We start from the raw sequence: 12,615 nt of genomic DNA, 5'->3' as shown, positions 1-12,615 counted from the left end.
AGGCAGCGGGGGTCTCGGGCAGGCTGAGAGCGGAGCGGGTGCCATCGGAAGACGGCTCCTCTTTGCTGTAAGGGTGCCTCCTCCTCTGCGGGATCTTGGGGCTCGTACTGCCCCCCTTTTAGGAGCCACGGGACTCTTTACCCACGTTCAAACAGTCGGAAAATCATATTAGGCCTTAATGATTGTGGGGAAAAAGGGAAATAAAACCCTAAAATAATGCAATTTCCTTCTATTTCCCTTTGGGAAACACTCAGTCGTGTATGTACGGTGTGTATTCATACATGTCCTTCCGCTGGAGCAGATCCAGTGCCTGTTACAGTTCTGCTCTTGTAAAATCTTGCATGTGGGAACAGCCTTACCCCCGTTCCTCTTTGCATCTCACATTCTGTGTGTGAGGAGCACAGGAGATGATCAGACTGAGCATTAAGCTCTTGCAAATTGCATCGCATAAGCACCCCAATGTATGAATGTAACAGATGTTTACATTTCCTATAGATAAAATGTGTGTAAGCGCACTAAACATTGCAAAATACTTGCAGAAACCAGGGCATGGGGTATAAGGCTCCATCCCGAGCCTTACTAGTCAGAAGAACTGTTTTCATCTTCTTTGTGACCTCAGCTTAGGGTTACATCTATGCAACTCTGCTGATTTCAGTATTGCTTGCTCTCTTCTGTTCCCTAGAGAACTGAATCAAGACCATGCTGTTAGGGTTTCTCCCATAAATAAGACAGACATGTAAAGAAAGAAGTAAACATTTCTTGTACTTGGTAGCTTCTCCCTTCTTTTAAAACAGACAGGATATTCAACAACAAACTTCTGCTCTGCTAAAGGGGCCCGACAGTGAAATCGTAGCCTTGTCATTGTGAAATCATCATCTTTTACCATAGAGTTAATTGGAATGTGTTATATTATATCTTAGTAGCCAAATTAATTCCTTGGAAAGTATTTTCATGGTTTCCATTAGCTTAATGGAAAACTGCACCTGTACTTTTCATTGTAGCTGAGCCAAAGAACTAATTGTATGAACAAAAAGAAAGGAGATACAGATTGAGAAGCTGTTGATTCCTGCTTAGATTCAGTTATGTCAACAGTTGCTCTTGCAGGTTGTTCCAGTTAAAAAGCCTTACTTAAGCTCTGCAAGGTATTTCAAAGGGTGGATGCTCTGGGTGTTATTTTTGTAAGGCAGCAAATTGCTTAGATACCCCCGACAGATGGGAAAATGGATGCAGCCCTGCCACAGCATTAATGATATTGGTCATACCTTTGTTCACATCTTCATGGTGTGGGAGTCAACAACAGTTTTTCTCTTATTGAAGGAGTTCAACTTGCAGGGGAACAAGGCATAGGATGTGTAATTTTTCTTTCATAGTGCCTTTGCCTTCAAGAACATGTGTGTTATATACACATGTAATTTTAACCTTCTGAACGATTGCATATTGCATACCAAGTGTTTGAAGGATAAGATCCTAAATACCTGTAAGGTACAGTGTAGCCAAGCACAAGGCAGGGAAGGCTGCTTTTAAAACCAAAAGGACAACTACCAATGGTAGGGTGAGTTTCTGCAGTACTTGTAGTACTCCAGAAAGAGTAAAAGTTGTGGCTGACCAGCTTCTGACCATCTTCTTGCAAAAGCATATAAACACCAGTACACGTTGGTTCATTTCACGTGTGATTTAACCCATGTGCTCTCACTGCACGGCAATGGATAGCAATTTAATGCTGAACACATGGAAAACAGAGACTCTGTCCACAGCTGGTCACCTGCTGAGGTGGACTTGTTCTTTTCCAGGAGCCACTCCTTTCTTTATTGTGTGTGCTGCATCATGACTAAAAAACCTGTTATATCTGGGAAAAAAGGTGTGAGCTATAGTTGCTTTTAACTGAGTGATCCAGTGAAGTTACAACCACTTACACTTGCCATAGGATCTGACCTAACATGCCCAGTTGCCATCTGACTTTATTTCCCTTTATTTGTTTATATTCTCTTTTGTTTGTAGTTATTTCATTTTACATGACTTAGGTTTTCAAAACCTAAATAGCTAAGTGGCTTATTTGAAAGTGACCACAGAAATCACACAGGAGTGTCTGGGATTGCGTACTGGACAATACTGCCCATCTTAGGTGAGATGGCTTTTAAAAATCTGTCCGCTAGTTTCGGATACATGTAAAAGTCTGAAGCCAAATTCTGTCTTTTGTTTATTAACCAAGGTTCCTCATCAAAATAAATAAATTCTACCTAACATGATAACACAATAATTTAATTTATTTTGTCAAGAGAAATTGTGACACTAATGAACGACTAACTGAACCACTTTGGGCAGCTGTACTGAAAACAGCTTTGGTAGTGTGTCTCCAGCTCACCTAGACATCATCTTGAGAAGTAAGGAGGTCACCAACTCCTAATTTACAAAATCACCCTCTTTAATGAGGTTTGCAGTGAGCATTACTGCGGCTGGCAACTAATACCAGTTGCATTTATTTTTCTCACACGAACACCTCTTCACCAGAAGAGAAATTGAGTCCACTGAACTTTTCTCAGAAACCATTATGTTGTTATGACTTTTCACAATGACCACGCTCGCAAAGGGTGACCAACCTATGACTAATTCTGATCCTTTGGAGTAACACCCTTCAGAGAGCCACAGAAAATGCCACGAGTAAGTGTTTTTAAGGAGAGAGGGATGTGAAATCTGACATCTGAAATTCACAGATCTTACAGACACTGACAATATAATTTCCTGATTTGCAGAGGGGTTGCCTTCCCCAGGTCTGTTCTTAGGATGAGGGATGGGTTATTAAATTTCTTGCATTTTAAGATTTTGCTCTCTTCCCTGCCTTGGCACGTTTCACTTATCAGAGCTAAAGATTTGCATCAGATTTGCACAGTTTAGGAGCAGACAGCAGGGACACCTGTCTCCCCTTCTGTTGCTTCTGGCAATTTCAAGTCATCTTTGCTCTCCTCTGAACTGTGCCAGCAGATGCATACTGCGAGCCTCTGATCAGCCTCTGATCAGGGACCCGTCCATACACTGATTGTAAGCATAATCTTCTGGGGAGAGCTTCTCAAGCCTGTAATAGGGAGTCATTTGAAGCTTCTTGACATACTGCCAGCACAGTTCTATCTACCTGCCTTTATTTTTCTAACACTAAATCCGAGAAGCTTGTTAGCACAAGGGAAAGACTGTTCCCCCTTTTCCACTTACTAATCATGATTCAATTTGTATTGAAAGAATCACTCAGTTATCAAGCCTATATGACTGCTGTGTTCTTAAGCAAAAGTAAATAAACACAGTTACTTCTCCCAACAGCGTCTCTCAACAGATGCCAGTGGGCTTTTCTTCATCTCTGCAAAACATCTGCTTAAGAAGTTGCATTTGAATTTTAGACACACAAAAATTATTATTCCTTTATGGTAGTTTTCTGAAATTTCACCTGAATGCTCACATCCAACATCTGTTAAAAAAAAAATAACTTATTTCCTGGGTAAGATCTAATCCGAACACCACATTTTTGCTCAGTTAAAACAGTAGGCTGAAGGTAAAGAATGGAACTACAGACCTAAGTTAAAAATCCAGATGTGTATTGTTCTAATTAATTTACAAGCTTTTTGAAAACTAGAGATAACACAAAGAACAGACGTGTATGACCGCCTGGCCGAAGGAGAACCTTAACGAACTCAACAGGGCTCAAAGTGCATGGAAAGATGCTGAGGACCTCAGGGCTCGAGATGGTCATATCCAGGTATCCCCCGAGAGCTGTGAAAAGCATTTGCCCCTTCCCTGGGGAGTGCTGGGTCATTACAGCCTCCCACGTAAGGCACCAGAATTTAATGCATCAAGACATACTGCTACCAAAGCAGGGACAGAATGGAAAAAGCCAGCAAGGTTTTTAATGCAGGGAAACTAGCTCTTCTTTAGCCTTTAGTCTGCAGTTTGTAGTGAGATATGAACCCTGTTGATTTCAAAAGGATTAAAAAAAAAAAAAAAAAGACATTTGCTGACATGATTAGGAGTCTTCCTGAGAAGGAATTTGATCATTCTGGCTACTGCTTGGACATTTTTCAGGTTTAATGTGCTTTACATGGAAACAGGCTTTAGCAACAATTTAACAAATCAGTGCTGACAGACTTTAGTCTTTAATCCTGTCATATACTGTCTTTAATCATATCATCTGTTTTCCTCATGTGTCCCATTGATGTGCATGTTTTATTTACAAGTTTAATAGATAATAGTGCCACTAACCAATATTTTGTCTAGATTTCAGCCAGCTCACCAAGGGATATTGAAAATATACAAATTGGCATGTGAGGGCAAAGAATAATGCCAAGCCGAAATATTCTAAGATATTCACGATATGATTCTTTTAGTAATAACACACTAATCTTGTTAGTGATTGAAAAAATAATTTCTGAAGTGGTTTAACTCGTACATAAAATAGCTTATTCTGAAAGGAAGTTATCAGATGGAACAGAAATTGAACTGTGATGGGATTACAGTAGAAATGAGGCTCTCAAAGGCTTGATTTTCCGTTTATGGAGAAAAGACTCACTAGCGCAATCTTGAAAGACTGTTAAGTACCAAGAGGCTTAAAATTTTTAGGAGAAAAGCATTCTTTTATGTGCTTAGGTCTGGGAAAATGAAGAGTAAGTTTGAGCAGAAATAACCTGTAACTGAATAAAAATTAGGACTTAGTATTTTCTCTTATTTTTTTATACATTTTGTGGGGAATCTTCAAGGCAACCCTCCATGAGTTTGTTTTTAATTTCACCTCTCCTTTTTGATTACCAGCTATTTTAAAACTGAACTGATGGAGGGGAAAAAATGAACCAAATACTGTGATGGAAGTTTATAAAGTAGGTACTTCATTTTACCAAACAGACCTCATGATTTAATTACATAATTATAGATTTTAATACAGCATTATTTTAGGAATAGGCAATAAAAGGCAGCAAATATTTTAAGATTGATTACAGAAAACAGAGTAAAATGCATGCATTTTATTAGTCTTTAACTTCATATTCAGTTAAGTTCTCTTGAGGACTAACTGATTTGCTTTCCTTATTAGAAGTTATTTATACATTAACAAGATTAGCTATAAAGATAAGTCACTACAAGGAGAGGGAGACTTGACCTGAAAGTGGAAACGTAGTATGTAGCACTCCAGATTTCCCACCAGGCCAGAGGTTTCTAGTTCTTCTCACCAAAGCACACACCTTTATGTGATTCACCAGGACTGCTGAAATCCATCTGCACAGGCAAAAAGGCATGACAAGAGAGGAAAAAAATGAAAAATATTTCACTGGTGGCTAAGAAGTAAGGAGAGGAAAGAAAAAAAATAAGGGACACCCTTCTTCATTATCTTCTCCTTAGCCAGGATGCGTATAATTCATGAGAAGGACAGGTGTAGAATGGAGAAATTAATGGAGTGGCAGCAATGCATCTCCCACTGTCTTGACCTTGCTTAGTCATTTTTGCATCACTGATATTCCTTAGCTCTCTTCAAGACCATTCTACAATAAAAGACTTCATCAGTCCTTCCTACTGAAGTATAACTGATTGACAGTATCTCTTGTGCTAGGTAGGAACTGCCAGAGTAGAACAATGGATTGATCACATTTCATGGATTTCTACTTGCACAATGACTCCCCAAAGTTATACTGGACCACTGAATCAGTGTTGATTCATAAAGAAGACTTCTACTGAATCATAACAATCAGAACCCAGCTTCCTTACAGCTTGACTCGGGGATAACCCGCCTAATCTGTGACAAAATGGAGGAATCACATTTCCAACATAATCAGGGCATCAGGAGGAAATACTGAGTGAAAAAGCTTTAAATTGTATAATTACAAATTGCTTTTTCATTTAAATGCTCCATGTCGTAGGACACAGACAGCACTACCATAGAAATCACATAAAATATAATGAAATAGAGTCTGTTGGAACTGTTGAATAAGCTTGGCTGCAACTTTCTATTCAGATAAAATTTTTCTTCTAATTGTTACATGAGCTCTCAATTAGCCAACGTATAAGTAGGTTCAGACTTTATTGGTGTGTCCATTTTGCTGTTTGACTGATTTTACTAGAGCAAGTCTCAGGTGTTTCTTCATCACGTGTAAAAAGGATTTACGAGCACTTGCCCATTAACATTTTTTTCTTCATTTTTTCCAACATACAGGAATGATAATCCATATTCATACAACTTTCATATATTCTGTACATGACTTTTGTTTAGATGACATTATGACCTGAGCATTTCTAAAGAGAAATTAAATCTGCATCAGAGCTAGTTATCACTCACTGTCATTATTAAAAGAAGCACTAGTATTTTCAAAAGCTCAGTTTTTCAGAGAACACATAATTCTTAAGAGCAAGCTATTCTTTAAATTCACAAGTCTTTCCACCAAAAGGTGTTAACATGAACAAGTGTTTCATAAGCCCTTTATGAAGAAAGGTCACTTGGTTACAGAATTTTCATTGTTTTTCATGAAACAAGAAACACAAGGTCTGATTTTATGTGAATAACTATTTATTTAAGTAATTAATTTATGTTCATTTAAATTTGCTCTGACTGGAATGACAGTGTACTTTACATCAACTGACCGTTACTGTTTCCTCAATTTTTAGCATAAAAGTAAATGAACGAATAAAATGAAATTAATAAAAAATAAACAAAACTTTAGTGTATGAAACTTTTTGGAAAGTTAGTTTATAGAGTCTGTTCATACAATTACAGCAGTTACAGAATAATATTGTCTTTCTAACAGGCCACTGTCTTAATAATAACAATAGATTTCAGAACTGGTAAAAATTATGCAGATGTATTAGGGAAGCAAAATTTTAGGTTTGAAATGACAGTCGGCTTATTACTTGCAAATCATTAAATTTTTACAGACACTACCTTTTTAGGATCCCTGCAGTAGCAAAAAAGCTCTGGTTGCATGTAGCATTTTCAAATCCCCAATCTCACATCACTTTGGTTTCAGACCTGTTGGTATGAGGAGGCACTGGTGATGGGCTTTTTTTGCTCGAACTGCTGGTAAAAAATGATAAACAAAGGAAAGAGGAAAAGATTAGCTCCCATTCCCTCCTGTATTAAAGAAGTGAACACAGCCTGAATACTTAAGAAAAGGGTTATTTTCATGGGAGATTTGAGAATACATGCACAACAGTTATTAAATAATCTTAGAGCAACGTTTTCATCTACTGGTTCTGCCTTCCACTGTTTTCAGGCTGAGATATTCTCAAGTCTCATTCACTGCACCGGCACTTCAAAACATTTAAGAACATACTGAACTCAACTTCCAGGATTTATTTTCTTAAGGTCATTATTCATATTTGTCAAGAAGATGATCTCGCCTGTTGCTTTGGTTACCTTGACATTTTTGTTGCAACACAGTTTAGGTCACATTTAAAACAGAAGAAGAAATTCAGTAACACAGAGCATAGTGGTACATGGGCGGACACAAACTTATTGCTTTCTGTACACAATGATGAAAACAAAATACCATCTGTCTTTAGTGGCTGTACCTATAAAGTTCTCAGTAGAGTTATAGGTAAGTCCCTGTTTGGGATGAAAGACAGACAGACTTGTTTAAGTTGGTTTCTGAAGAGCCAATTTGCATGAATTATCCAATGCAAAAGCTGATTTCTGCCTGCTCCATCTTTACTTCCATTTTAGTTCAGCAGTCAGATTCTATACATTGCTGTTCATAACCAGCCAGTTCACTAATGCACAGTCCTTGGCATTCCCAAGCAGATCAGGCCTCACAGATTTAAAACAAACAAACAAACAAACCAACAAAATCCCCCAAAACCCAACCAACAACAACAAAAAAGGTTCTAGATAATGTTACACATGGGCATCAGTGGCATACCATTTCCTGCAGGGCTCCAGTTTTTGTAGCTGCATTTGCCAACATTAAGACCAGTAACAATCTGGAATTCAAAGAAAACGATCAGTGAGTTCTTAGCAATGATCAGTTTAAACTCCTCACTAGATCCTTGGGTTAATTGCTGAAATCTGGTGCTACATGAGCAGGATAAGAATAGTGTGGCTTTCTCTTTGTCGTGTGTGAAGGTCTGAGTGTCAGTTTGGTAATATCTGTGAACAAACCAAACATCCTCTAAAGATTTTCCACATAACCTAAATACTGTACTTTGTTTCTTTTGACAGGATAATTGAAGCTATCTGCATAGGCTGGTTCACTGCAGAGTGCATTGTGAGGTTCATCGTCTCCAAAAACAAGTGTGAGTTTGTCAGAAGACCTCTCAACATCATTGATTTACTGGCAATTACTCCTTACTACATCTCTGTTCTAATGACAGTTTTCACAGGGGAAAATTCGCAGCTTCAGAGGGCTGGAGTCACCTTGAGGGTCTTAAGAATGATGAGGATTTTTTGGGTGATTAAACTGGCTCGTCATTTCATTGGCCTTCAAACCCTTGGTCTGACTCTGAAGCGTTGTTACAGAGAGATGGTGATGCTACTTGTCTTTATCTGTGTTGCTATGGCAATTTTCAGTGCACTTTCCCAGCTTCTTGAAAATGGGCTGGACTTGGGAACAAAGAATAAGGATTTGCTGCTTGTTGGTGGGTGATCATCTCGATGACCACGGTTGGTTATGGTGACATGTGTCCCATCACTGTACCAGGAAGAATTCTTGGAGGAATTTGTGTGGTTAGTGGCATTGTTTTATTAGCCTTGCCGATCACTTTCATTTATCACAGCTTTGTGCAATGTTACCATGAGCTCAAGTTCCGATCCGCTAGGTACAGTAGAAGCCTCTCTGCTGAGTTCTTAAATTGACCAAACTTGCATTCCGTTGTAGTTACTTGCTAAGCTTTGTCTTAGAAGAGAATGGTGGAAGGTCCCTTCACGTGTCCTCCTTGACTGGATGGTCCTATGGAATAACATTCTTGCCAGCCTGGAGAAAGCCCGTCACCATTCAGACAGGAAGGATGGCCATCTGCCTTGGGCACCTTGCAGGGAGAGGGAGTGATGTTTCAAATTTGAGAGAACAAAATGAACAAAAGAGGATTCAGAAGTCCTCAACCAGACCAGTTTGGTCTTCAGTTTTCCTTTCCATCCAAAAGCAGAACAAAAAATGGGCTTAACACTGAAATCTGTCATTCCCATAATTACATCCTATACCATTCTACGCAATGTGTAGCAGAAGTTTTTCAAAGATTTCAGTATCTAAATGCTCCATAGAGGCATTGATAACTTCTTGCCTGAAATATCTCCACTTTTAACTCAGATAACCAAATCAGATGCTGAAGGAGAATCACTGCTACTTTTGAGCTTTGCAACAGAGCAGAGCTGGTTCTGTAACTCAGGAAAGAAGAAGAATATAGGTCTGTAGGGCAAAAAATCTTGAGGCTAGATTCTGATCTTTGATGAAGCACACAAATCTTCTGTAAAACCAGTGGAGTCAGTGGCAGTGCTCTGAATTTGATAATTCAAATAAGTGCAAGAAGTGCACCTCTGAATGTTGTAGCAAGGACTTCCTTAGCCACAATTAATTTATTCTCTGGAACCAAATAATTACTAGAAGCAAGTGTTGCACTTTATAAAGATCAGCATAAAAAAAATCAGGCATTGATAAATATATTTTCTGGTAGCTTAGTAGGGGAGCTATCCAAATTTTATGTACATTAATTTCAGCTCCATCCACCTGAAGTTACGTACTCATAAGCATAGATTTTTTCCTCCCCATTTAATTAGACATATATATCATAGTGAAAGTTCTCTAAAACAAATTAGAGGATTCCATCATTTGAAACAAGTCCGGAGAAAGCACTGGAAAACAAGAGGAGCTGCTCCCTGTCAGATGAAACTCTTCATCATCTTTAAATTCTGCAATCCTTATTGAAGGATGCACTTTAATGGAAGTTTTAAACTGTAAAAAGCCCAGAGCATACCAAAGAAAGTAAAATATAGAAGTGTGAGTTGCACTTGGCAAAATGGTATATTCTCCAATGTAACTAGAAAATTAAAATGAATCAAGTTAGGTTCTGAAATATTGTTCACTACATTTCATGTGTAGTACTGCTTAATAGCATTCAGTTTAATTCTGAAAAGCTGCTACATAGAAATGTGCAGTTAGATACTAAAACACATTAAGGTACAGCTTTACAAATCTGGGTGCCAATAAACATCACAACAGGGAGCTTTCTTGCTAACATGGAAGTTCAGAGTCATCAGCATAGTTGAATTTGGTGTGCTTGCCTGAAAATACCGCATTTACTATTACTGTGCTATGTAAGCATCTTTTATATATATATATATTTGTTAAAAGCTTTAGAAGTAAAATGAATACCACCTAGAAAACACATCTCTGGAATTACTCACTCAAATAAAAGTACCACATTGATCAGCAACCAGTACATTGAAGGCTTTACCCTGAGACCTGAAAAATTCATTATCATTTTAGGTGGTCTTAGTCTTAAAGAATAACATTGCAAACACAGTTCTTCTGAAGATCTTAAAATAATTTTAGTAGCCTTCTTACAGACAAGCTTGGCTTTTGCTTCAGTAGTTTTTCAAGACTACATTATTAAGTAACGTTACAGCCATACCTCTGTTTCTTGCCACTGATGTGTTCTGGTGCTCAGAAGGTTAGCTCTGTAGTTCCCTCTACTACTAGATTTATGCCTTTTATATCAGAATCGTGTCATACAGAGACTGGCTTCAGCATTCCACAGAGAGGTGGAAATGTCTTTCTTAGGTGAGATTCACAGCTGATGTTAGTTAAGCAAGTTGAGACTTCAGAGACACTTAGACGTTTTACACCAGCGGAGATGCTGGCTCTGTATTCCTGCATGTGTACCTATATATATCCTGCATATATTATATATTATAGGCAGTCAAAATGGGTTTTTTCTCCCTCACAAAAACTTTCCTCCTTGACAAAATTGAAATTTCAGACCTTAATCCAAACACAGCTGTTGAAGAAAACGACATTTTCATCTTCTAATGAAAAGTTTATTTTGACAGTATCACAACCATTTTCAAGGAGAAAAATCACTATTTTTTATATTCCGCTTCAATTTTTTTCCATTAAAAATAGGTTTAAAAAAACCCGCATAAGAACTTAGCCCTACAGATTTTTGTATGCTTTTGTATGTTTGTAACACTTGGGAAAAATACTGTTTTTCATAGAACTGCTTGAAACTTACTTTATCTTTTGTCCATGTATTTTATTTAACCAAACCAATACTCTGAGATACAACCCTCCTCCCACAAAACACCCAAACCATCATCATGACAACAAGTTTGAAATCCATACAGAATGTGACTGTAAAGTATATTGCAATCTTGATTACAAGACAAAATAAAATGCATTTCAGCACTACCTATAAATCTAATCTTTAGATGCCCGTAAAAAGGAAAAAAAAAATAAATGAATGCACATAATAACTTGTGAATACCAATTTGCACCATGACTCACTTTGTATAAGCAATTAAGGACAGGACGTTTTCAAAGATCCAGGCTATATATGGTATACAAACAAAATGTCTGATCCTTTATAAAGTGGTTTTCAGCTAAAGAATCCTTTCCCAGTGTAAAAAGATTATCCAATGAAAATAATTGTATAAAGGAATAAGTCTGTGGAGATTATTTTAAGTAGTTTTTTTTTAACAGCTTATGTTCACTTTTTATATAGCAAAATGTGAACAGAATGACCGAACATATTTTTTCATTTGAGTTATAGTAAAATATTTTTAACCTGCTCTCAGTATAAGCCCACTAAGGAGAGATACTGGGGCAGGGTTGTTGTTTTTTTTTCTTGTTGGATGGTCATCAGTGTGTAGACTTCAGTTTCCTTAGAAACCATGTTGAAGTAGTATGATCTGGACCTATTGGAGTGGGTCCAGAGGAGGGCCACGAAGATGGTCAAAGGGCTGGAGCACCTCCCATACGAGGAACGGCTGAGAGAGTTGGGGTTAGTCGGCCTGGAGAAGAGAAGGCTCTGGGGAGACCTTACAGCAGCCTTCCAGTACTTAAAGGGGGCTACAGGAGAGGTGGGGTGAGACTCCTGATCAGTGAGGGCAGTGATAGGACGAGGGGTAATGGGTATAAGCTGAAAGAGGGTAGATTTAGATTAGATTTTAGGAAGAAATTTTTCACTGTGCAGGTGGTGAGACACTGGAACAGGTTGCCCAGAGAAGCTGTGGATGCCCCATCCCTGGAGGTGTTCAAGGCCAGGCTGGATGAGGCTTTGAGCAACCTGGGCTAGTGGGAGGTGTCCCTGCCCATGGCAGGGGGGTTGGAACTCGATGATCTTTAAGGTCCTTTCCAACCCAAACCATTCTATGATTCTATGATCTCAATGGCAGCATTAAAACAGAATTTTATAGTAAGTCAGTAGAGTTCCTGACTTCAAGTAATACGTCATCTTATTTTCAATAGACCAGTGGTTTTTCAGTGAAACTTTAAAAAAATTGAATTATATGTGTAGACAAAAATAACCATAGTCTTAAACAGATGAAACTGTTTGACTAAAAGTTTACTTGAGACCATGTTTTATGCAGACATGGGATGTAGTGCTCTATTTTGAAATAGAGCATTTCAAAGCCAAGTGAAGACAAGCTGGCTCATTTCTAATCAT

General features: G+C 38.1%; 1 protein-coding gene across 1 annotated transcript; it reads left to right on the top strand.

Moving 5' to 3' along the window:
• Positions 1–3,643: 3,643 nt before the first annotated feature.
• Positions 3,644–8,809, top strand: KCNG3 (potassium voltage-gated channel, subfamily G, member 3). Its single transcript, XM_010074711.1, is given in 3 exon segments — positions 3,644–3,885; positions 8,177–8,577; positions 8,580–8,809. Coding segments are annotated over 3 exon segments (873 nt in total).
• The last annotated feature ends 3,806 nt before the right edge of the window (positions 8,810–12,615 follow it).

This window comes from Pterocles gutturalis, unplaced genomic scaffold, assembly GCF_000699245.1.
Source record: "Pterocles gutturalis isolate BGI_N339 unplaced genomic scaffold, ASM69924v1 scaffold36407, whole genome shotgun sequence".
NCBI classification, from domain to species: Eukaryota; Metazoa; Chordata; class Aves; order Pterocliformes; family Pteroclidae; genus Pterocles; species Pterocles gutturalis.
This window is presented reverse-complemented; position numbering and strand designations above follow the sequence as displayed.